Below are 27,154 nucleotides of genomic sequence, written 5' to 3'. Positions count from 1 at the left end.
TTTCAGTTAAATGATTTTTTTTTTCGTGGGGTTAAATTTATCTGTTGGAAAAATGAAACGCCACCAACTTGTTTAGCTGGATAAGATCACTCTTAGAGACCGAACTTCTCTAGTACGCCACGAAATCAAGTAGATGTCGCCGGGTTGCAAGTACATAAACGTGTACTTGAATAATTCCCTCACGGCCTTGGGGTGCTGCCTAGCTACAACACACGCAGCGATTGTCGAGTCGCGCGGTGTGGGGGTGAAGTTGACAAGGGGGGCGGGCGAGGAGGGGGTGATATATCGTTTTACAGTTTGTTTGTTCGCGACGGTAGCTGTTCGTAACCGCCCGCGGATGGGTTGGTTGTCTGGCGAGAAGCAGAGGTCTTCAAGCCGCCGCCTGCAGCTACTGGAGTTTACAGAGTGTACCCACGCGCTGCCTTTAAATCTTCTTCCACCCTCCTCGATTCCTTTCGCGCGCAGGCACGCTCTCACGCGACTTGTGACAAACTCAGCAGTTCTTGAAACCAGTGTGATTAGGGTTGACAGTCGTGTACCCAACCCGCGGGTTTTCGGTTGGTTTTTTTTCCCCCTTCTGTAAAGTCTGTTGTCTGTAAAGTCGGTTCACGGACGATAATTTTACGTGATAATGTCATAAGAAAACATTGAGGAAAAATTGCATACATTTTAATTTTCAAATATTAATTACAGTTTTTTCAAATATAATTTGAATAATTGGTTTAAATATAATCACGAACAATCAGTTATATAAATACACTTTAATCAAATCAATGTCAATAAATTGTTAATTTTAAATGACGAAATTGGACAAATAAATAAAAAATTTTAAATTGCTGCTTTTAAAAAGCCCGCCTTAACCTGTTTGATATTATAGAAGATTTTCTCGCACGGCGGTTGGCTGATTCTTGCACGCTCGGCTCAGACGGAACGTGACAATGAGTCATGCTTTTTCGTGCGTGCAGCCGGCGTTCATCGATTTATAAGACATTATCTTTGAAAGATTTGTGCAATGGGAGTGCATGACTTGATGTAAGCTTTTGAACCCACGCCATTGCTAAGCACATGTATGTCTGTAGAAGAAAACTACAAAAAAAAAACAAATGACAAAAACACCAATAAAGCAAAAATTTGCTGTTGTCAGGATATAAACACCACACAATACTCCACAACAGGAATATGGTCAACAAAACAAAGAAAAAACAAAGAAAAATGGACTAACAGAACTAAAAAACCCCCACAAATGATGACAGCACAAATATACCGAAACCAAAAAATTCAGCACAACAGTTGCAACGAGACAAAGACACAGCAAAACGAAAAGACAAAACAAATACAATAGTTTTCCAAAAACAGAAGAGAACGAAAAAAAACAAACCAAAAATGATGAAAGCACATAAATATTGAACCCAAAAAAAATTTCAGGACAACAGTCAAAACGTGATAAAAAACACGGCAAAACGAAAAGACGAAACAAACACGTCAGTTTTCTAAAACTTGCTTTATTGGTGTTTTTGTCATTTGTGTTTTTTGTAGTTTTCTTCTACAGACATACATGTGCTTAGCAATGGCGCATGTCCAAAAGATTACATCAAGCCGATTTATAAGACGTTATCACGTCAAAAATTCAAGTACAAAAATTATCTTGATTCATTACATTTTAACGTAAATAACACATACAAGGTGTGTACTTACATTGCAGGTGCACCCTCAGACTGATTATAGTCACTAATTTCAAAACTGTCCAACCAATAAATACACTTTGACTATTTTATGCACTTTGGCAACTCCCAGGTTGTTTCGTAATTTAGGCCACACATGTTAAAAATATGAAAATGTATTTTTTTTTACAATGGATGCCGAACTTGCTGGGCAGCTAAGTAAATATGAGGGTAAAAAAACACTTATTGGGTGGTTTTCTTCTTATTTTATTGATTTTTTTTTCACATCAGAGATAAGCAAATTAACATTCACATTTCAGTTGAAATAGTATTGAAAATTTTTGGCAGGTTTACGTTTTCATTTTGTAGCTGAATTTTTTTTATATAACTAACAAAATGGCTACTGCTAATTACTGATAGCCTAGTTTACTATAATAAATCCTGTTTGTTTTATTAATTACTTGACAATACTGTGTTTGGTTTTCATAATTATATTTTTGTCAATTGCCTGTCAAAAAAAAATCCAATACGGAAAGGAGGAGTATACAATTAAATTAACCATCGCAAGAAGATATTTTCTGTTAAAAATTAGAAATTCATACATATAATAGTTAAATAATATTTAATATTATTGTTAAACAAAATTATTATCAGGTAAAGTCAAAAAGAACCCGGGTGTCATTGAAAATACCCGGAAAAAACTGGGTTTTTATTGAAGAAACCTGAAAAACCCCATATGGGTTGAGGTTTGTTCAAAAAGCCCGGGTTTTTTTGGGAACCCTGAGTGTAAGAGGCACACATTTCCCCAACCGTCACTTTCAAAGCAACACATGAACACTGACAACCACATTAAGTTATTTACAAGCACTGTTGACAGAACTACAGTGGCGGAAGGATATAGAGACCATTCATTGGTACTATTTTTGAGAACTGTATAATCTGAGACAAATTACACCAGAATACCTCATTACGGCGCGGCGCTCGAGTTTGCATTTGAAAAAAAAAAATTCTGAGAATCTTGCCTAAAATAAATTTTGAGCTAATTTCGAACCCTTTTTCTCCATCTCAAAATCAGCACTGCATGGGTTCCTGCTGAATCGATCTCATGGAAATATGAAATTTTTGAAAAGAAAAAAAGTTAAATATTACGAACATAGTCTTACAAAAACTTCATTTATTTAATAAGGTGAACTATTTCAACCGTTTCTAATATAAACGTTGATCTTTAATTAGAAGACGTTAATGCATTCTCACCGCACTACCAACAATTGTATAATAATTCATTAGTTCGCGGTAAAGTGAAATGATTATTTTTCCCCAGAGCTGATCTCAAAAGTGTTCAAGTAGGGATTTGGTTTTACGTTTCGTAGACTTAAAATTACATTTGGCACGGACTCGTACGTTACAAACCAGGGAAATTTTTGGAAGTAATCGGATAAGTTCGGAACTGTTAGTACTTCTGGCCCCCTTCCAAGCGAACCTTAGGCTTCCCTCGAAATCGAACGTGAGGGAGACGGAGATCACGTCGAAGGCTTCGTTACGTTTCGCAGCTGTTTTCCTCGCCTCGTTATGAAACAATACGCTCCGGAGAACGACCTTCACCTTCCGACTGCCGTCGTCCGATGTGTGATGGGGCGGGCGCGCGCGTCGTTTGTCTTCTGCCTGCGGGACGACGCTCGGAATAAAGATAGGCGCGAGACAGCGCTGATGACAATTAGTCGTGTGTACTGCTCCATGCTAGCTGCCACCCTCTCGCTTCTTATAGTATAGATCGCGTCATGCGCACCGAGAGAAAGGTTTGCTTGCCTGAACAATATGTTTGTTTGTCTGTGGCGAATATTGATTCAAACAAATATTTTGTACTGGGTAAGATAATTTCGACCCAACAAAATATTTTCACAAACTCAACTGTATGTTTTGTTAAATATTCAAAATAAATTTTGCTACACGTCAAATTTGATTTAATACAATTTTTTTTTGGACATACGTCATTCTAGTTTTGCACTGTTTGTCATGAAAAAAATTCAAGAATGCAAGATAAGAAATAAAAATAAAAACATAAATTTACCCAGAACAAACCTAAATAAACTTATGTCGAACAGATGTACCCAGAGATGAAACTAAACAGATATTAAGTTTGAATGTGTTTATCTGTGCTGTCGTCAATGTGTTGTCCATAATACCTGTGCAGTTTCATCTTTGGGTCCAGCTGTTCAGCATCAGCTGATTTAGGCTTGTTCTCTGTGGGTTTATGTTTTCATTTTTAGTTCTTATTTTTCATTCTTGAATTTTTTTTTCGTGACAAACCGCGCAAAATTGCAATGGCATGTGTCCAGAAAGTTTGTGATTAAAGTTCGTGATTGGCCCAAAAATGTCGTTCAAGGCCCTGTCTCACTGCTAAACTTCCACTCTCAGTACATTTCAAAAAAAGTTGATCAAATGATGTTGGAGAGTTATGACGACACCAAAGGCGTCACTAACGCAGCCATGTTTGTTTGGCAAGTTGAATGACTTGAGTTTCCAGAACATATTTTCTATACAGAACTGGTTCTAAAGTATGTTTGATGTTTGATGTAATCAGCTAATCAGAATCGCGCCAGCGAAAACGCAAATGTTAGAAGATTCCATCACAACGGTTCTTTTAAATCGCAACACACACATGGGAGACTTAGGAATTTGTCAAGGGAAAATAAGTGTATGTTAAATAGATCAGTTGAAAAGAGCGATTGATGAGTCGATACCTTTTGTAAATCGTAGAAAATTAATTTTATTTTTTTGCATCTAGTATTTAACGAGATTTGAATCTATAAACATTTGAAAGTTAAGAAATGCAAAAAAAAATCATATTAATTTAATTTTGAAACACGTTTAATACTAAAAGGTTTGAGCTAGATCAATCCAATTATACAATTTGAATGTGCGATAAGGATTTTAAACATGTTTCGAGGCATCTGGCAAACCGTATTTGATGGAGAAAATCAGTAGCCATATTTCGTTTAATATTACCTACCTGTCAAATTTTGTTATTAAATACAGCTGGAGACAAAAATTTGGTAGTGTAACAGGGCCTTTAGTAATAACAATACCTGCAGCATTATATTCCAAAAAACGAAAAAAATATAATAATAAAAAAATAATAAATGTAGGTTTTTCTGAGCGAGACATTGGTAAATTAAATATTTTTCATCCATACAATTTCAATGCACAAATATAATTCCGATTCAGTTAGATTAAGCACCACATTCATGGTGCAACTATTTAAATTCTACTGCATATTACGGTGACAGTCATGGTCACCGTTTGTCACCACGGTATTTTACTCTGTATGAATCCCTCTAAGATCCGCTAGTCTTGAAGAGGCAATCGCCATCTTTTCTCTGCCACAATTTTTCGATTGATTTAGGTCGAGTGCAACTTGAAAAGTTCTTTCTAGTCATTAAAAAAAAGTGATACAAATACTTATCCAACTCTTAAAATTCTCAGCTACAATATTTTTAATGTGGATTTAGATTATTATTTTTTATTTCTACGAGGAAATAAAACACACGTATGAAATAAATTTCTAGGAAAATAATATTTAATTGAGTTGTGTCATGTAGCTATAATCTTTTAGTAAATTTCCAAATAGAATTATATAAATAATTAATTTTAATAAAAATCTCAGTCTGCAGTTACAATTGTTTACACGTTCCAGATTAAAATTTGCTAAATAACACCTGACTTGATTCTTTATCATCCAGGTTTGGATATACGTAAATTTAAAAATTTTGTTTTCAAAAATTTTGCTTTTTGCCCTGATTCACTCGGCCCGTGTTTGCATGAACTGTACGCGTTTAAAATTTTGTAAACAATTCAGTAACTGTGTCAAAATTTTTCCTTACACTTTAAACTTAAAAGAATGAATTGTAGGTGTAAACAAATTTAAGATCGTGTACATAAAAAACATTATTTATGCTAAAAAACAAACAATTTTTATTTTAAACTTAAATAAATCAAAAATTAAATAAACGTTTTTGTGACTATCCTATTGATAGTTAAATTTCCTCGGATATGGTTCAATTTATTTCAACACTTACAGAATTTGTTTTTTAAACACAAATTTTTCTTTATATGAAGAGTAGGTATCTACTAATGTCGTAATTAAGAAATTTCTTAAATGCCAGTGTAAACTTGCTTTTACTGTAAATTTATATGCAAAAAACGTTGGCGTGGCAAAGGAATTTTTTTTAATATTAGTAAAACAATGCAAATTTTGAGAAAAATACTTTGTTTTATACATGGAGATGATGTGGTTTGAGAAATCTTTGCCGTGTTTAATATTTAAAGTTAAAATGAGAATGACCCCTTTTCCAACTGGATAGAAATGATGGACTTAAACGCTAATTCCTTGCATATGTGTTTTTAACATGTTTATTTAACAATTTACTCAATACATGAAGGTATATTTACGATTCTTTTTAGCGAGTTTCTTTCAAGACATCAAATCAACTTGTGGCAATATTAGCCTTTGTGCAGTTACTGTTTGCGTTGCTTTGCTGTCCATTCGCTAACCAGTTAACTCCAAGCTCGGAACAAACACTTTGTTTATAATTACAGGAACGAGCTTCATAAGTGGCTGTTGCTACTTGTCTGTCATCTTGTGTTAACCACGGGGAGAATTGAGGAGGACTGAAATCGTTTAGCGATGCCAGTTGGAACTTTCCGTTGGTGGAAAGTGTCACAATAGGGCTCGTAATAACTGGTGATCTACCGAGCAGGACCGGTGCAGCCATTAAAGCATGTACCTGCTGTTATCTTTCCAGAGGTGGGGTTTAAGTTGGAGTACGCATTATCGGCGACGCGCCAAGTGAGTCGGGTAAACAGTTTGAACGGGCCCGCAAAGGTGCGAATGTGACGAGAGTGGAATCATTTGCCTCTTCGTGAACTTATGCGACGTTGACCTTGAGAGCTCTGCCGATCAGTGATAATTAATTTAAATGATACTCCTCCATTCAATAGTCTGAGTGAGTTTACTTCTATTCTGAGGCTAAATACAATTGGCATGTTTTTTTTTGAAATTTATTTTACGTAAATTTTGTTCCTAAATTTTGTTTTCGCTTTAATTTTAGTAGTTAGTAGTTGAATGTAGAACATTTATCGTAGTAATAAAGAACCAATCAAAGCGTTCAGAGGCCGCTACCAGGATGCTTAAGAGAGAAAGGAAACAATATTTAAAGCTATGGTTAAAATAATTCACCTCTCCTTTATACGTTCCATGGTTAGTCGTTGACAAAAAACGGGTTTTGAGAGCGGCAAACCTCTGTACCTGTATAACGTGTGTGTGTGTGTGTGTGTGTGTGTGTGTGTGTGTATATATATATATATATATATATATATATATATATAATAGCCTTGTTATGTGTAAGTCATAGCAAGCAACCTCCGTTAGAATTAATACTATTTTTTGTTTTAAAAGTGTAAAAATAAAAGCTGTTTTTGAACAAGCACGAACTAAAGGTGTGGATGTATACTTTTTAAAACTGAGTGCGTGATTAAAATACTTGTTCTTAGTTAAACACAATTGAAACGAAGCAGTGGGCAACCTAATATTCAGTCTACTAAGATTTTAAGGAACCTGGATTGAACGTACTTGATGGAACACACAACTCTCGGGAATATTAATATTATTTTTTATCAATTTTTGAAGGATAATGGACACTTCTCCCATCTTACCATACTAATTAAAATCACGATGAATGGGCTTCGATTAAATTTAAAAAAGTCTTATTTGGCATATTTTAATAGTTTTTGTAAATTTGTTATCTATGTTTTGAATTAATGAATTAGTTTATCTTGGATGAGAATTAATCGCATAGTGTAACATATAAAAAAATTAATGTAATTTCATGTTTTTACATACTGTTATATTTGTAATAACACTGCTAAAGACATGAAATACTTGCTCTTGTTACTGTTATAATTATTACCTGTAAAACTTAGTGTAATTTGGTCAATAAAAATAAAAATAATAAATAATAAATGTTTTATAAAATAAACTTATAGTTTAAAAAAATAAAAAACGCCTTTATCGTTGAATGAAATAACAATTTAAAAAAATAAAGTTTAAGTTTTTTTTTGTTTAACAGCTAAATAATGCACCACAACTGCGTAAAAATAAAAACGTTGGGTGCTTGACATCATGTGTCTTAAATTTTCCATCAGTAATAAAAATATGATTTGTAATAGATTTTCTATCACTTAAGTTTAGGTTATAGTCAATAAGAATATATTAGGATGTAGTCATTTCGAAAATCTTAGGATTTATTCATTTCAAAATTTTTAGGATATAGTCATTACGAAAATGAATAGGTATATGGACGTAATAACAATAATAAATTTAAAATTAGTAACGCGGTGCTTCAGGGGCGTAAATCTGTGGGATTTGCAAGTGGGACCCACGAAAATTTACTGGGTGGGGGAGGGGGGGTGGCCGAGAATTTTGCACGTGGGGTTTACCGAACTCTGCAGCGCAGTCGGATGAACGTCGGCTGTTGGATCGAAGAGTCTTGCTTGGGTTTGAGTCCCGGGTGAGACACGCATACAAATTTGCATAGTATAAATTTTCTTTTAAAAATAATCATACTCAATCAAATTGAACAAATGAAGATCAGTGAAATGCCATGAAATGTAGGGAGGACGGTGAAAAAAAAAGTACTGGAATCGGCATTTAATGTGAATACTCGTGTTTAGACACACTGTCAGAACTTTTCTGTTGCTGTTTTCCGTCGTGTGCACATATTAATCCATTTTAGTTAGAGGATTGTTTATTACTGTGGTGTAGTGGTCAAATACCTCCCCCCCCTCCCCTTTTGAATCTACACCAAAGCGATCCAGTTCGATTCCTGGCAGGCTGGAACTAAGATTTTTCTATCGCAAGTGGGAGACGTGGAGGACGTTGCCGTGCTTATTGTGGCGCTGGGTTTTCTCGGGGTACTTCTGTTTTCTCAACCACCCAACATACCGACAGTGCTCCATTCTCATATCATCTCCCATCGTCTCCAACGACCCCCGGTGTTGAAGATATGTTAAGCTCTACACTGTATTTTTTTTGATGGAACATAAATATTAATGCAAAATTAAAAATATTTTTAAATTTTAACATTTACGTGGAAAAAAAAATTACCACTACAAAATAATGATTACGAAAATTGGCGCATAATAGTATATTTCAGTAATATAATTCAAGCATATTTTTAATGTGGAAAATATAATGCATTTATATATGTACAATATATGTTTATTTACTGTCTTTTTACGCATTTTAATGTTTAAAATCTACTATAAAACGATTTCTCCTACAGTTGATTTCCCGCCCCCGGTAAGAGCTGTAATTTCAAACTAAATCAATGGAGACGTTTTCGAGGTAGCCAGTAGCTGCATATGCACGTACACAATAATTGGTCATTAAATATTAACAAGTTCATGTAAGCCAGCCTCTTGAAGTAGCGAGTATGTTTCTTTAAAAACTTCTCAGTGTCACGTGAGAAACTGGTTGTCGGGCCCATGTTGTTGGCGGGATGACGCGTAGTAAGGTGTATTTTGAAAAGTCTTCTCGGAACGTCATCTATCAGCAGTGGTTGAAAGCTTGGAGGCACCCAAAATTCTAAAGTCCGGGTCAGGATCATCTAATTACTCGCAATAAATCTCTGCGAAAGTGTCATCCCTGTCCACAACAAAAAAATAACTTTTTTTTAATGTGTAATATGACATTATTTCTACGTCAAATGTACGTAAGAACAAGATTTTGGTATTATATCAGTACGATGTCAGCATGATATAATTTATCCTTACATCATTTTTTTTAGTCACAACAGATGTCAGTGGTATGTCAAAAATTACGTAAAAATTCATTACCTAGCTATGACTTACCAGTGATGTCAGACCTAGGTCATGTATTCACGTGGTCAAATTAACTTCACTTACTGCTATTACAGCATGTCGGTGATGCGAAATCGCAAGATTTTACCCATCCAAAAAAAGAGTCCAACACGCACATGATACAGTCGAGTATATACAATGTATTAGTGTATATATATGCGTATACATGTACACAGGCCGGTGCGCGTCGCCAGTCTGGCGCAACACGTCACTAGCATGTCGATGACGCGAACTCAAAAGTTTTGCCCCTACCAAAAATCGCTCAACGCGGCTTAAGAAGTTTTCACTTAAAAAAATTAGTTTCTGCATCTTTTCCAATCTACAACTTACTAAGATACGTAAAGTTACATTTAAAGTTTTTTTTTTACGAAAAAAAAGAAGCAACTGGCAAACATGCACAAGTGCTCAGAATAGTCTGAATGTACTGTATGACTTACTGTGATGATTTCTTCCCTTAGCAGTCGACGTGAAGACGAGTGTTAAGTGGTAAATTACACTCTACTTGTTAATGCAAACTACTTGTTGAACTCTTCGTCTCGCTAGACGTTCGGTAACGATTCCAGGAATAACCAGTCACTCGTGTGTATCTTTTCTTTCAGCGAGTATCGCAGTTACTTTCTTACAGGCATAGAGCCTAGTAACGATTACTTACGTGATAAATTTTTCCTTTAACAGCTCTTTCTCTATCTGCCAATTTTTGACAGCATTGCCTGAATATTATTTCTTACTGCTAGTTACATGTTTAACCGCAGTCATTTTTCCCCCCTTTAGGTAATAGGACTTATTGAACACTTCAGAATTGAACTGCCTGGAGTATACACGCCTTGTAGACGAAAATGGTCGAAGACAAATACAAACACAAAAAAATTATCAACAGCTCAATCTGGCAAACAAAAAAGGGCCTTATATTTTTTTTTTTGCCAACATGAACTACTTGTATTAGCAAGTATTTTAGCTACATCGCAATGCGGGAAACGCCTGGTACAACACAAGGCTTGGGTTCAACACACATGCCGTTTGCGAATCAGCACATCTCGCTGATGAAATTGTCACACTAATTTTGTGAATAAAAAAATGAGAATCCTAATTTTTTTTATATTTAAGATAATTTACCAAATTACCAAATCACCTAACCACGGAGTCGACATATTGTTAACGTGTTACTTTAAACCACAAAACTGTCAGAGTTTTACCTTGATTGCAAAGCCAGTAGGTGTTAAGGGCCCGCCTGCCTGGCCATGCACACGGTTGTGAAGCTTCAGAATAAAACGCGGGATTATAAAACTGCTCAGTTTATTCCGGGTGAGATCTGTTTACGAGAAGCATTCAAGAACACGCCAAGGGTGTATGAGTAGCTGTGTTCGCGGATTTTTTAAAATTTTTTATTTTTAAGAAGAGCAAAACGTGTTTTAGAGTAAATTTTAGACACAAAACATGCTGTACACATACTTGAAAGAACTCAAGGGAATTTTTCCTTACACTTTTATCTTCATTTCTCCGCCATATTAATATTACGTTCACCGGTCAACTCCCACGGTTGTCATAAGCACGACGAGAAGACCGCTCGCCAGTCCGGAGGAGACGCCGCGCTAGAAGCACCACCGGGCACAGTTGTACTCCTGAATTGGCGGGACCCTTAAGGTCATCCGAATTTCAATCATACACAAATCATAAACGACGGAAAACCACAACCCGACCAGATAGAACACTTGGCCTCAGTCCCAGAGTCACCACCAGCAGAAACCGTAAACAAAGTATGTAGTATAGTATAGGGAGATCATATTGTTATGGGCGTGTATTTTTTCGCGAAATAATCTGATCGCTCATTGGACTGCAATAAGGCATAGCTGAGCTAGCGAGTGTTCACTTGTGATTGGCACCCGTCTGCAAGAGAAGCCATTGCCCTATTCGGCCCGGGACATTCGGGACGTGTCTGCTGTCGCACTGAATAACTGTGATTGGTGTGCTAACAGTATACGTTTACCTGAAATGAAACCCAGCCAACCACTAAAAACAGGGACGATAGTATTGTATCCCCTTGGAAAGGGTACCTTTCATACTTCTGGTGGCGGTAGTGTAGCTGGGTAGAAAATGGTAAGGAACCCTTTCCAATTTCTTAAAATGTTTCGGTTTTAATGCAAATATGAACTGGAAAGGTATCCCTTCGGAAAGGACACCTTTCAGGATTTTCTGTACAATGACACAGCAGAAAATAAACTGGAAAAGTACCCTTTCTGATTTCTTAAAATGCATATTATTTTCTGCTTTAAAATCCTGAAAGTTATCCCCTCTGGAAACATATACCAAAATGGCTGCCAGACAAGTAATGTATCTATACAAGCACCCAGTTCCTCAGTTTCATACTAGGTAGCGCTATTAGGGAGTGTCCACAGAATACCTAACCTAACCTAACCTAACCTAACATAACATAACATAACCTAACTTAACCTCTATTAAACGTTGTAGGGAGCTAATAAATTGTAGATAAGGTAATTTTACTGATGTGTTTACTTAATGCCATTCTTTCACCTGGCCTGTATCGATACATCACTTGTCTGGCAGCCATTTTGGGATATGTTTTCAGAGGAATTATCTTTCAGGATTTTATGAGCGAGCACAACCATGTCGCAAACAGGAAATGTTACCTTTCCAAGGGGATAACTTTTAGGATTTTGAAGCAGAAAACAATATACATTTTAAGAAATAGGAAAGGGTACCTTTCCAGTTTATTTTCTGCTGTGTCATTGTACAGTAAATCCTGAGAAGTACCCTTTCCAAGGGGATACCTTTCCAGTGCATATTTGCATTAAAACAGAAAATTTTTAAGAAATCGGAAAGGGAACCATTCCAGTTTCTACCCAGCTACACTACCGCCACCAACCGTATGAAAGGTACCATTTCCAAGGGGATACAATTAAGCCCCCTCCCTCTTATAAACAGACAACGCTACAAAGTTTTAGCACAAAGCTGGTCTGGAAATCTTTTCGCGAAAAGTGCCTGGCCCTACATATCAGTCTACCGCGCACGAGTCCATCAGTGACTTGAGTTGCCAAACAGAACTGTCAAATTTAGCTGGTGTAGACAAGCCCATGATTGTTTTGTGTACCAACGGTACGCTGACATACGTATTGGTGCTAATTAATGACAATTAAAGCATTTGTTGCGTTTAAAATCTGACGTACAAAGGCGAAGAACAGATTTTATAACCTCAGTGAAGCTCCAACCGTGGTTGGCTTGAGCTTATTTCAGGCGTACGTCCATTGTCAGCACACAAATCACAGCCATCCAGTGCGGAAGCAAACGCGTCCTGAAATGCAACGGCCAAACAGGGCAACGGCTTCTCTTGCAGACGGCCGCCGATAGACGATGTACCTTATTTCAGTCCAATGGGCGAACATCTGTGTTCCAAACCTATGGTCGGCACCCTCCACCTGTCCTCCCAAATATGCGCCCTTTAAGGGTAGATTGGGAGTCGGCTTACAGATCAATTTTATTATACATTCCAGAACAAGTAATATTAAAACAAAGATGTCAAGGAATTACTCCCTCACTTTGATCAGGAAGGTGTTCGAGCTTCAGCCACGACCAGGCTAGGGAACCCAGCATAGTCATCACCTTAGCCCTTAGACTGTCAGCACTGCTGGCGCATACCCCGATCTCCCACATCACACAGCGAACAGATATTTGTTTCCCCCCAGTCAGGGGCGCAACAACTAAATTTCCAAAGAGGGGGCAAAATACCTTTTTATAAAGAATCATCGATCCCCCCTATTGAAGCGGGTGGTCCGGGGGTCCTCCCCCGGGAAAATTTGTATTTCAAGGTGGAAAATGTTGCTATTTAAGCAGTTTTATTATCTAAAAAATTATTACACAACACTTTCTTTGCCCCCGTTTGCCCGCACTTCAAGGTTTCAGAGGGGGGGCAAAATACCCTTCCCCCCCCCCCCCCTGTTGTTGCGCCCCTGCCCACAGTGATGAATGCATGCCGCTGAGACTCGGTGATGCGGTGCGGTGCTGGGGACCAGCGAGTGACGCAGTTACTCACGTGGCGCGCGCCGCCGCGGCCGCCAGGAGCGCCAGTATCGCCGGAGCCGCCGCCATGCTGGAGCGCCGGTGCTGCACTGACGGCGCCGCGGCCTCGCGCCCAGGTGTTATACTCGCTGCAGTCCGCGACACCGCGCCGCCGGGAACACCTGTGGAGGGGAGGCCACGCCCCTCGCTCCCGGCCGTTGGACCCATCACTCGCCTCTACCCGCGCGAGTGGGGAACCGTGTCGGACGTTGGTATATAGGTGGAGACCGGAAAAAATTAGCGAAATCATTTCGCGACAGGCTAAAACACAAATAGTTATACCTCAGTGCTGCCTCGTGCTATTGGCTCACAACTCAACCTGGATGACTCTGGGCCAGTTAGAAACACCCGGCCAAAGCTGTATCGAATCACAGGCTTGCTACGTTGGGACGTCTCAAGACACAGCAGCCAATGAGTGGGTGACGTTTGACCGAGTGTACGTAGAACTGTGGAGTTCATCCTGCAGGTCATTGAACCCGCGAATTTTTCCGGTCCCTATATATATAGGTTTTCCTCGGGGTACTTCTTCCATTCCGTCAGTCTACAGTGTCAGACTCATCGTCCTTCATCGACACTGTTGGACCCGTTGTGGTCGAATTGAGCCGTATTTGTTCATCTAAGGCGGATCAGTCCCCTTCAAGGGGAGGTGGAAGGTTTACATCATAAAGGGGTAGGTCAATGGTCAAGGTTAAAAAAAAATATTTCTTTTTCATGGGTTTTATAATAAAGTTAGCACTAGGAAATATCACACCATTATAGAACATTATTAACACCAATGCTCACTCAAAACTACTATGTCGTTTAGAAGCACGTATGGGATCATCTAGTCTTTAAAATACTGCTGGCTGCTGATTGATAGTTCATTGTTCCTACTGAGGATCTGTTTCTTACAGCCAGAGGTGTACGCAAGGAAGGGAAATGGGGAATACCCTGCCTCCCTCTAAATCCTAAAACATCTACCATTATACTATGTCAATCCATTTCCTTTAGGAGAATGTTGTCAGAAACGTTTGTCTCAAACTATTTTTTGATATGTTCAACAAGGGGTGACAGTTGGTTAAAATGAACTTTGCCACTTTTTGTTCCATAGTATGAACTTTGAAATCTACATACGTTAAGCCTGTACGCCGAGGAAAAGATATTTAAAAAAAAAGGAAGAAAAAAGTGTTTATTAAATAGGAAATTGATCATATTTGTATACAAGGTCTTACATAAGGAAGGGGAGCAATGGAGGGCGATGAAATGAGAAAAAAATAAATAACTTACACAAGGCTCAAGGGCTGGAAGTTTGTTTATATGTTACTTACCCTCACAATCAATGTCTTATTATTTTATTTTATTTTATAGAAATGATGGTTTTAAAAACCATGTTCTCTCTTCTGTGTTTTTTTTATCGTATGGTAAAATGTACCCACCCTCCGCCCCCATGAAAGAGATGATTTAATTCCTTTAAATTCTCCCCTTCCTCTCTCCACAATAGATCTGAGCTGGATACTATGCCCCGGAGTGTAACTGAACAGACGGACGGGATAGGCGGTGCTGACGGAGGGTGACGCTGGAGACATGAATGAACTCCGGCTCGGAGCTGGGAGTGTCGGGTGCGTGTATATTTAGCTGTGAGCTGGAGGCGCTGGAGTGTCTCGAGGGGAGAGCAGTGGGCGGGAGGCTCCGGACCCGGTCCGCGGTCCAGTCTTCCAGGAACCCGGTCCACGACTTTCAGCAGCCGTGACTGTACGGCGTCTCGCTCGTTCAACCACGAGGTGTGATTCAGAAAAAAATAAATAAAATACGGCGGATAATTCTATTGCGAACAAAGTAATGAGCTCGCATCAAGCTTAAAATAATAATATACTTCAAAATTACTCTCCTCGGCTTTGCGATGCGGACTCAATTCCAATGTTGATTCCACGACTCCGGTTTCTGTTTTTCGTGGTCTCCTCGAGATAAATCCAGGCGAAAGCTAGGATGTTTACCAACCGCAGGTTATGGCAGGACACATCCTCTATTTTTTGTATTAATTTAATGGAACGCGTTGTTGTATTTACAAATCTCTGCACAGAAATATTGTTTTGTACTTTTACAAAATATTTTTTTTGGAAACAAGTTGCCAAGAAATAATTTTTAATACAAGAAAACTACTGTAAATTTTTACAACGCATTGCTGTGGTAATTTTTGCATATATATTATACATTTTTTTGGAAACAATGCTGAATATTTATAGTCGTGGTTACGACAATTCTTAAACACTGATGCTTAATACAATCTTATTTTTTTAAACCATGGGAAAGATAATCGAATGTTCAACAAATGAACTTTATTTTTTATTATGTTTATTAATGTGCGCAGTTAACACTGGAAAGCTAATCAGGGAACTGTTTACAAATAACTTTTAACTATTGGGAGGTACTGGGACAACACAAAGCATAAATACCCAGGAATATTGCGAACCTTTAATTTTTGTAGCCGCACAGTTGCTTTCATGTCAATGTACAAATTTAATGCACAAAAATATCTGTAATTTTACGTGATAATTTGAGCTGCATTTACAAAAAAAAAATTACAGTGTACTGGCTAAGGACATGCACGATTCACGTTCTTTCCAGCACCAGCGTAGAATCCGCATTCTTGCACCCCATCGAGGCGATCCAGCTTTACGATTGGCCGCTGAGACATTGTTACCTTTGGAACTGTTCCGGCCTCGGAACTCTCCCAAGGGAACTTTGATCTTTAACGGTCACGCAAACCCCTTGTTAGCAGGTTTCCGTAAAATCCGTTCTTATCGCATGCCTACGTATACTGTTAAAGATTTTCACTTACTATTTACGAAGAACGCTGGTTACTAACCGTCCAGGGATCTTCGTACATTTACGGACACTGAATTCACGTACTTTGAACTTGAATAAAAAAAAGAATATTCTTGGTATATTACTCAATACATTCAAAAACTGGTTAATTATACAGCAAGCACACTTTCTTTTGTACACGTGTGTGTTAACCTTTGTTTAGAACGAAATATACAACTTTGGAGTCGAAATACAGTGTAGTTTCTAAGAAGATTCAGTTATTTAAATTACAAAGAGCTCTTTTTTTTTTAGTTGGATTATTCGTTGAGAAGACCGTAAATTTTCTGTAATTTCTAACGGTGTGGCAGAAGGAATATACGAGCTAAATTTCAAGTCTGTAGGTCTTATAGTTCCGTAGAATTCGTGATGAGTGTGTCACACCGGGTCATGTATTTTCCACAAAGTTGTCATTGGCTTCCAATCATTCAGGTCGCGTCAAACAACTCGTGTAGTCTGCTGTCAAATATCTACGCGAATTTGGCTGGTCATTAATCGTTTATGATTAAACGCAATCCTTAAGTAAAGAAAACAACTATACAGCAGTCAACTTAAGCCATTAGTTTGGATTTAGTTTAGTCAGTAAGCTGCCACCATCCTCCGATCAACCTATTGGTATGAAATGGAGCTGATAAGAAGTAATATTACAAGTAACGAATTATTTAATTTCGAATTAAATCATCTAAGCCAATGCCTGAACATACAGGTTAACTACGGCAGACACAAACACTTTTACAGAGATTATAATAATCGACACGTGAGGAATATACATATATTCTAATGGTAAACACTTAAACTTGACATTGTTCAAAAATTTCATTCTTCCTGTTAGCTGAAATATCAACAAATAAATCTAGAAACTGAAGGAGTCACCGACTGTCGTTTGCACTGTGTCTTGTTTAGAGATAAAACATTTTTTTTTCTATTTCTGAGAATATGATGCTGTCTTTATCACGAGAATCATTAAAACAAAGAACAATAGGGATTTCAAGTACCGGTTGTTAACAGTAAACAGTAAGGAGACTTTCTGAGCGTACGTTTAGTTAGTGTATTAAAAATATTGGTTTATTTGCATGTACGTATAAAAAGAAATATTGTTTACAAGGATCTAAGACGCTAACTCATGATTCAAGTCACCTTGTGTGAAGCTTAAGCATACGTTCCATAGTTAGGGCCAGTGTGTGTTAAAACACTGTATCATCGCCTGTTTCTCGTAGTTGGCTGAGTTCCTTTCAGGTGCATGCCCGCTGTAGGCAATACCAATCAGGCAATCACAGAAATTCTGTGCGGAAGCAAACGCGTTCTTAATGACCTGGCCAAAAAAGGCAGTGGCTTCTCTTGCAAATGGCCGCCAGTCAAAAAGCAGAAATTAAAAATGATGAATTACCGTTTTGTATTCTATTGAACGAACAGATTTGTTTCGTGAAAAACCACTGCATCTATCCATATATATCTCCTCCGAGTTGCGCTGAAATGGCGTATCCACTTACCTATGGCTCTCGTGAGTTCGTGCCAGCGCGTTAAAAAAATAAAAAAATTAAAATCTACATCTGCCGAATGACTGCCTCCATCCATAAAAGAGCAAATAGTTCGCAATGAGTCGTGATTTGCTGGCTGAAAAACAAACAGAAATGGCAGTATTTGGCACAGTATGTGAAATATTTCGAAACTCATCACAATACTCAATACATTGTTTCCCAGCTCCCTTATTTTCATCCAGTTCGTCTTTTTTTACAACAGGAATCTGGGTAAAGTGATGTTACGTTACGTGATACCAACTGGTCCATAAAACCGGAGATGGATTCCAAATGTTCGATCTCTCACCTTGAAAACATTGCCGATTAAATTTTTGCTGTCATATTTCTTCTTTCGATACAACCAGAGTTTAAGAAGCACTTTATTTATGCTGGCAGCATGATCTTTAAATTGGTAAATAAAAGTCAGAATAATTTAGATAATACCGTACAGATTAGGTTCCTCCGTCAAACTATGGGTCATCTACTAGTTAGAAATAGCTTTTGCTTGTAAGTTAGTATTTGTTTTTAAGTTTTAATCGAGGGTTTAATTTTTTTAAGGCATTACAGTTAAGTGTTGGGATAGTTTCTCACTAAATATTGCTCCGTCTACATTAGCAATCTCTCAAATTGTGCCCTATGGATACTGATCGCTGATTGGTCCTCGTGACCTCCTGAGGTCATTGCTCAGGACATCGCAAATGACGTCATTCACATTTAGATTAGGATTCTGACCGTCCACAGGTTCGGACTGTTGTATACGGGCCCTGTCACGGTCCATTTCTCTCCCTGTTCCTTGATAATAACATAACCTGAACCCAGAACATCTGGGTTAAGTTTGGTGTGTAGGTTAGTATGTAAAGTATAATTTTAAGCCTGACACATAAAATCGGAGACGTAAAAATGCCCTTTAAAACACCTCAAATGAAATCGCTGTCAATTAGACTCAAATCCATGCACTTAAAATACTCCACTCGTTGTGGGATTCACCTTCAAACTCCCACATGGAGATTTATATATAAGATATAATTATAATTCTTTACACACTTACGAGAAAGCAAGAGTCGTTAAATTCTGCAGGTACATTAGCAAATTAAACTGCAATAAGCGTGCCAAATTTGATGATTTTAGCTGCCCTATGGGAATGGAAAAAATTTAAATGTGAAAAACGTACATTAAATATAATTTTAATAGCTCAGTATAAGTTACAGGCTAACCGATGTAATTACGAAAAAAAAAATATTATAGGATACAATTGTAGAACTTTTCTATCTCGATAGGCCTGCCAGTTTGAAGACTGTGTCTGTTCGTTAATGTGAAACATAAAAGATATTAAATATAATAATTAGTGTATTAAATTGGATATTTATATAGGACAGCTAGTAATCTAATTTTTGCATTCATAACAGCACATTCATTAACTTCGATGCTGCTGTATACCCTGCAAGTATGGAATGACGCGCGAATGAATTAATTGCAATTGCAATACGCAAGATGAATGTTGAACGTGTTCGGATTGGTCGTCGAGCAATCGTGCTTCGAGACGGCTCCTCTTCGCAGATCCGCTCGTCAACAGAGGCCCCGGCGAAGCAAACAGGCGCGAGAGTGCGTGGTGGCGGTCGCCGCTCCACAGAGGCTGCGGGACTCTTGTTTGCTCTCGGCGAGTGCGTCAGGTGGCGGTTAGACTTGTTTGCCCCTCGTCTCTTGCCGCGGCGCTCGAGCGCTTAGGGAGGAGGGCAGTGGCGGATGGAAAAATTTTATGTAGGAGGGGTAGGGGGTCGAATAGACTAGGAAAAAAAATTAATAAGAATGTTGTGTTCAGACAACTTAAAGAGTGATTAGGCCTCTCCATCTTGCAGTTCCAAATATTTTGATACAGCTTGCAATAAAGCTTCCGTAATAAATCTTTTAGGTCGATATGGCATAGGACTGGTAGAGTGGCAGGATTATCACGGTAGTTGAAGTCGCCCGCGTGAAACAATAAGTTATTTCCACGTGGTTGCAACAAGGTATAGAAGGTCTGGGAGATATGACTTGCCAAAACTTGGGATAAATAGTTCATAATTAGAATTATATACATTATTCTCGGGAATGAATACCATTGTAATAATACTTTTTTTATGGGACTTGTAAATCTTTTACTGTGTGATTTCGGCATTGGGGAAGACAAATGTTCAATATTAAAGGATAAAAATTGTTGCGGTATTGAAACGGTTAAAAACAACATGGCGTCTTTTGGTTGCTATCTCTCTTCTCCTTAATCACGCACGGTGTATATGCGGCACGGGAAAACAATGATGACTTGAAAATAAACTGGTATGGTGTAGTCTGTTTGCAGGGCTACACATTTAAGGGGATAGTAACTAAATTATTTTTTTATCTTCTATAATTTATTTTTTGATGTGTACCATCTTAGCTTTCGGTGGGAGTATTTTCGTGACGGACGTCAAGGAACGGAAATGTGTAACCACGGTGCTGCCATCTGTGGCAGGCGGCGCGAACCAAAGTCCGCAAATACAAAGGGAAAATATATATTATTGACGGTTAAATGAATTATAACAAGATGGGCAGTATTTTAATAAAATTCCTAGTCGAAAATCATGTTGAAAATCTGGGTTTAATATTTTATCAAGTCTTTTTTATCGGAGTTTTTTCGTTACATACTTTAAAATTTCTGTCGACTAATCAAATGATTCCTGAGTCGACTAGCTGATCCGGCAGCAACGTGTGATTCGCGTCCAGAAATTATGTTTAAAACGCAATTTGCGTTTGTTTATTTTAAAGAATTTCATGTTAAATTTCTTGTCCGAGTTTCTTATCATAAGTGTATTTGCAATATGAGAACACGTGAATATGCTCACTACCGAGGTTAGATGTTACACCTTACACATCACTGGTGAGTACTGAAGGACTAGCTCAGTTTTTTTTTTCCTTTTTGCTCTTGGAGTCAAATAAAACTGTAGTATAAATTTTTTTTTCAATCTATGAACAGTTTAATAAATCATATTTAGAAATGTATAAAGCAAAATACATTTCAACCATATGAAATTGTAATGCATACAGTTTTTAATTAACCATTCGTACGTAGCTTTTGTTGTAAAAAGTTATTTTTAAAATCGTCCATGAATAAGTTTGGGCAGGTGAAGACACAATCACACAATGCACAGGGGTTGCGCGGGATTGTGTAATGGACAGGGGAGCGTGTTGCTTATAGCATTTATTTACACAGAACTAACTGTAATAGCTTCACTATGAGGCAATAATTGTAGGGAAAATTATTCGTTCACAATGCTCCAGCACATCCAATATGCGTTCACGGGGTATTTTTTATTGTTTCTTCTTAAATTTTCCTGTTACGTATCTACGGATGAACGTGGTACAACAGTTTATGAATACGAATACACAGCAATTTCAGTAAAATACTTGTCTGAATGTATTCTCAATTAACTATGAAATTATTTTCGGCTATAAAGCTTGTTATATAAAGTAAATTATTTTTGCATTATTCCAATGTCAAGGTTATGTTTTTTTTTTTTTTTAACACAAGGTCGGCCCAAAAAACATCTTTTATTAAATTAATTAGTTGATACCTGCCTCATTTGCGCTATTATTTGAAGAGAAGCTGGAATGCAAATTATTATAAATTATAACGGCGTTCTCATTGGTTCACAAGCATATTTGATTCGCCTCCAAGGAAAAGAAATCAATAACAACATATAATTGACACAGTCACTTGCAATCCAGCCAGAAGGTAAAATGTGGCAGCAGCCGATGGGCAATAGTCACCGACTCAATTGTGTACAGCTGTATGGAGGTCACCTGGGCACCAGAAACTAAAGCCGAGGCCACATAAAGCTATGCTATGTTCCCGATGTTTGCTATGTTCCCGATGCTCGCTATGTTCACTGCGCCAGGTGGTCAGACATGATAATCCAGTTCGCGATGTCGGAGAGACGCATACCGTAGGATTCGAGAGATGATTCCAAAGAGGATAACATTCTGCTGGCTCTCGCAGCATGTAAACGTAAAAAATACATGGGTTCATGAATTTAATATAAAAACAAAATAATTTGGAGGAAAACATTTTTTGATGAAGCAGTTCTTTGTGAGGACGAAACCAAATTTTTTTTTGGATTATTTCAGGATAAATTCAACTCAATTTGATGGCATTTACTCGGAATCAAATCCCAGGCATTGTCCTGCATATCCTGCCTTCTATATTCTTCCATTGATTCATTCCATAAACATGGGTATTTTCGTATTCTGTTAATTAACTTTACCGTCGAAGTATTCTTTGTATCAGAGCCTTTGCCACTTTCGGTTCAGAGGTTGGTTGACGATCCTGAAATTTTTGGGAATGTGGCCCAGCTTCGCTATGGCCAAAAGACTTAAGAGACGTTAGCGGCAGCTCCCCTCGGAAATGTGTTTTAATAGTTTAATTTTTTAAAATTATGTTTATTGCTTGGTTCTAAATTATAAGTAATTTTTTATTTAATTTTAGTAAATTAATTTTAGTTATTTATTTATTTATTTTTCATTTTTGGCGCGTGAGCGCCGTTTAAAACAATTATCTAGTTATTTCTAGGTAATGTTGGCAGCTTGGTTTATATTACGTTAAGTTTTTAGTTTAAATTGTTTTAAGATATATTTGTTGATTTTAGTTTTATAATTAGCGTATATTTTACGTGGGGCTTAAAAGTGGTGGACTTTTAAGAACTGCATAAATGTGTTAAGGGAGCGTTCAAGTATTACGTAACGAATTTGGGGGGAGGGAGGGGTCCTTGTAAAACGTTACGATGCGTTACAGGGGAGGGAGGGGGGGGGGGTTGACCTACGCGTTACGTCACGTCACATTGTTTTTTTTTTGTTTTAAAAAAAACCTTCAGAACGGTCGCGTAGAGACAGATTCTTTCACGCATTTTTTAAAACTTTTTTTCTCAACATTTCAAATAGCATGATAACTTAAATTATTTTTTACCTTCACAAAATTGCTTCTGCTTGCTTTACAGGATTAGTGAATAATGTTTTTTTTTTAACTCCAAACGTAAAGCAAAAAAAATATATTTATCAACAGCTGTGATAGTTTTTCTCGTCACTACAGTAAAGTAGTTAAAACAAAAAATACCGCAATTCGGATGGCTTCGTTATACTTCGGTTGTCAACGTAGACTCCAATCGCCATATTAGAAATTATATAGGTATTGATATTCAAAATACACTGTTTTCTATGTGTGAGATTTTCTCTCATCACAACAGTAATGTTGTGGTACGAAAGACGATTGGTCTGAAGGGTTAATAAAAAAAACTAGTGAATTAAAATCTCCCAAGTTGGCAACCCTTTTCGTTTATTTTTTACGGGGGATTCCTGATTGAATTGTTCGTATTTTGTTCTCCCAAGATGGCAACCCTTTTCGTTTATGTGCTCCAAGCACTCTACCGACTGTATGAAAATTGACAACTACAATGTTTCGGCGGAATATAGAAACCCTGAAGATAGCTTGCAGGATCCAGCAGAACCTAATATGGCGTGGTATAGCGCTCACGTCCGTGAATCGTAATATTTCTTGCAAGTTATTAAATGCGCGAATGAATCCTGCTGTTCCCGCTTGAGGAGTGCATTAGAATCTGTCTTTCCATAAACTTTCCTGCCGCCACCCTGCCCAATCCTTCAAACCGCAAACAAGCTCGTGGTACCTAGGCAGATAGACAAAGGATCATGCAAGTTTTCGCCACTTATTGTGAGGTGGTCGGTTGATCTGTCGCCTCCTCTAGAAGGGTTTAGCAGATGCCTTACAATTTCTTTTGCCCATCAGTACAATCCGACCTAAAGAACCGAGTATGTTCAACCTGTGGGATTTATTTTACATCCCACAAGAGTGTGCAAATGCACAATCGTTTCATGCATGGCAAGACTGCCCATAAGACCTTCGTGAAAGTCGAGTATGGCCACAGCGACTTGCTGCAAGAAGGGCAAATGAGCTTCTCTGCATTTTGCGTCGCTGTGAAACATCGTCTGAGGATGCCGATTGGCTCGCCGAAGACGAAGTTGATGAAAGCTGGTTACAATTCCGGAACCCTCTTCGTCTGCTCTCCGGATGCCAGTAATGAAAGAATCTGAGTAGCTGGCAAACCCATGGACAGAGGATCAGTAAAACTCCAATTGAATGTTTTTTTTTTTACGATCTACTTATTTTAATTATGGCTAATTTTATTTTAAATGTTTTTCGTTTTCGTTCGATCGTATTCTTAAATACGATTATATTTTGACAAATATATTTTATTTCAGTTAGTTTTATGTTTGTAATTGCATTGTCAAAGGTAAAAATAATTATTAGAAATAAAATTTGTTATTTGATTTTAATAGCTTTATTAGTAGGCTAAAACGCTAAAATAGGAGAATGCATGAGAAGAACAATGGCGGATAAAGCAAAAAGTGTGTAAGGACAGGGCCAAGTCAGGAAAACAACGTAATTAATAGTATGATTGCTAAATGTATGATTGAGTAGTACAAATTTATTAGGAAAAAAAACATTAGAAAGCTCTTGCTTTTAAAAACAAGACATTTCAAATGTTAATAAATAACATTTATCACGATTAAAACAATAAGAAAGGTATTTTAGTGTCTTATTCCGGTACGTTACGCCACATAATTGTGATTTTAGGTAAAAATGGTCACTTGGGGTTACGTAACGTTTTACTAGGGGGGAGGGGGGTACAGAAAAACGTTACGGCGCGTTACATGGTGGGGGGGGGGGGGGGGGGGTCAAAAATATCAAAAAATTGCGTTACGTAATACTTGAAGGCTCCCTAACGGACTCGCGCGCCAATGAATTAAAACTGTTTGCCATATCCGCCGCCGGGCGCGACAGGAGGGGAGGGGTGGAGTGTGACGTAGTGGCCACTGCTGGACAGGGAGTCGCGAAGAGCGAGCCGATACGCGTGGGCGTGTGTTCATGTGAGCGGCAGACACTGGACGACCCGGGTGACCGGGGGGGGGGGGGGGGTGATGACGACACGCAATGAATGTTGCGCCAAAGTTTCAAATCTCGAAGGCGCGAGTCGAGAGTGCTCGGTGGTTGAGCCGGCGAGAAGAACTCGAATCGAACGAGTGCGCGCGCGCGCGCCCAACTAAGTGAGTCCACGTGCCTTGGCGGGACCTGAAACTGTCCGTCGGGTGGGTCGCCAGAAATCCCGTTTCGGCACACTGGGTCAGGCGACCTGGTGTCTGCAGCTACGTCTTCAATATGCAAGTAAGTCATCATATCCGTCCGTTCCCAAAGCCCTTGCGATCCCGCGAGCGGAATCAGCTGTTATTCGACGTGTCCCAGTTTGACTGCGACTTCATGTCAGCGTGTTGTGCTAGCCGGCCGTTTAAAATTTAAATTTGAGGAAATCGAACGTGAGAAACATGGCCAGTAGAACAGGTTTAAGCAAAATAAGAAACTCTGCCCCTGTAATGAAAACGTGAAGTACCGCGGCGCGCCTACTTTACCCGGTGCGAATAATTTGAAAGTTATTTTATAGGAAAATTTAATAAGTAGGGTTGTCAATAGTTTTTCTGAGTATTTACTATTTATAATTTTTTGACGTGATAACGTCTTATAAATCGATGAACTCCGGCTGCACGCACGAAAAAATGTCACGTTCCGCCTGAGCCGAGCGTGCAAGAACCGGCCAACCACCGTGCGAGAAAATCGTCTATAATATCAATCAGGTTAAGGCGGTTTTTTTAACTAATTGTTCGTGATTATATTTAAACAAATTATTTAAATTAAATTTGCAAAAACTGTAAATAATATTTGAATATTAAAAAGTATGCAATTTTTCATCAATGTTTAATTATGACGTTATCACGTAAAATTATCGTCCGTAAACCGACGTTTCAGACAAACCCCTTTTTTTTTATAGGTTTTTTAAGTTTGCTAACGAGGCTGAATAATATAAATACATTTGCGGTAATTGTAAGTGCAGTTCATATATAAAACATGTACAATTTAAGTAGCCTTTTTGGAATGTGGAGTTATCCATTGTATGATACATGATTTTTAAAACTCAGATGTAGTGTTAAATAAGTTTTCGAGCGTATGTTATAGTTGCATAATTAATTTAAATAATGTGATTGCATTTGGTTTTTACCTTTAAATTTTTAATATATGAATATTCTGTTCTGCTTTTAGGGTCACCTGCTTCGAGGAACAGCGAGTAAAACCACACGTTAAAATATCGTAAAATAAAAAAAAAAAAGTAATATTTTAATTTTGTTGAAGGCCGTTCCCAGGCGGATGCCTCAATTGTGTTGGCTTATCCCGGATTGGGTAACCCATCGCAGGAACGGGGAAGTTTGTGGAGGGAAGAGGGAGGGAGGACCTACTAGTCGACGACTTCTACCGTCATCGCAAACAGTTTCAAGTCAAACACCACTGATGCTAATTGCATTGATTTTTTTTATTGAAGTTACATCCGTGTTTTGTAGATTCTTTTTTGTTGTTCGACAATATCTTCACTCCCTGTGACTATCCGCTTTTGTGAGTTGAAAGAATAGGCGTGACCTCCTTCTGAAACTCAGCCTGAAACAAACAAAGCAAAACTGCATCAAACACGATAAGGCGATGACGTGTCGCATTGTGACAGGGAGGAAACACCTTGGAGGTCTCATTGTACGAAGGGATCATACGATAGCGATGGCTGAACCTGTGATTAACTGCTTCTTGGCTTGCCGGGTGGAAGCCTCGCTAGTAAACATGTTTCTAATGGCTACTGATGTCGGCTGCAATAAAAGCGTGCCGAAACTTCGGGCACAAAAACATTTTTTTTACAAACGTGTTCTCAGCCCAGAAACCCAAGAAGCATTACTGTCTCTTCACGAAAGCCTACGATCTAGACTTAATACTGTTATTTTGTTTCAGTTCAGAAAGCTTGCCACACTGTTAGAAATCACAGAAAATTTTGCGGGCTTTTCAACGAAGAATTTAACTCAAATAAACGAAGAAGTCTTCGTGATTTCAAACACTGAATCTTCGTAGTAACTACGCCAAGTTCTGTGTTTTGTTCTGAACAAAGGTAAATACACACGTGGACAAAAGAAGAGTGTTCTCTCTGTGGGCTTAACATTTTTTTTTAATGTTTTGTTAATACACCAAGAATAATGTTT

The 27,154-nt window shown here is 38.1% G+C and overlaps 1 protein-coding gene across 1 annotated transcript in view; it reads right to left on the bottom strand.

The window, feature by feature from the left end:
- Positions 1 to 13,709, bottom strand: part of LOC134535978 (pH-sensitive chloride channel 2-like) — a 42,047-nt gene extending 28,338 nt beyond the window's left edge. Inside the window, exon 1 of the mRNA XM_063375446.1 lies at positions 13,624 to 13,709. Within this exon, the coding sequence (XP_063231516.1) occupies positions 13,624 to 13,679 (56 nt within the window). The 5' untranslated portion in view covers positions 13,680 to 13,709. The remainder of the gene's footprint in view (positions 1 to 13,623) is intronic.
- Between the last annotated feature and the right edge of the window lie 13,445 nt (positions 13,710 to 27,154).

The sequence above is a fragment of the Bacillus rossius genome, chromosome 10, assembly GCF_032445375.1.
Source record: "Bacillus rossius redtenbacheri isolate Brsri chromosome 10, Brsri_v3, whole genome shotgun sequence".
Taxonomy (NCBI): Eukaryota; Metazoa; Arthropoda; class Insecta; order Phasmatodea; family Bacillidae; genus Bacillus; species Bacillus rossius.
This window is presented reverse-complemented; position numbering and strand designations above follow the sequence as displayed.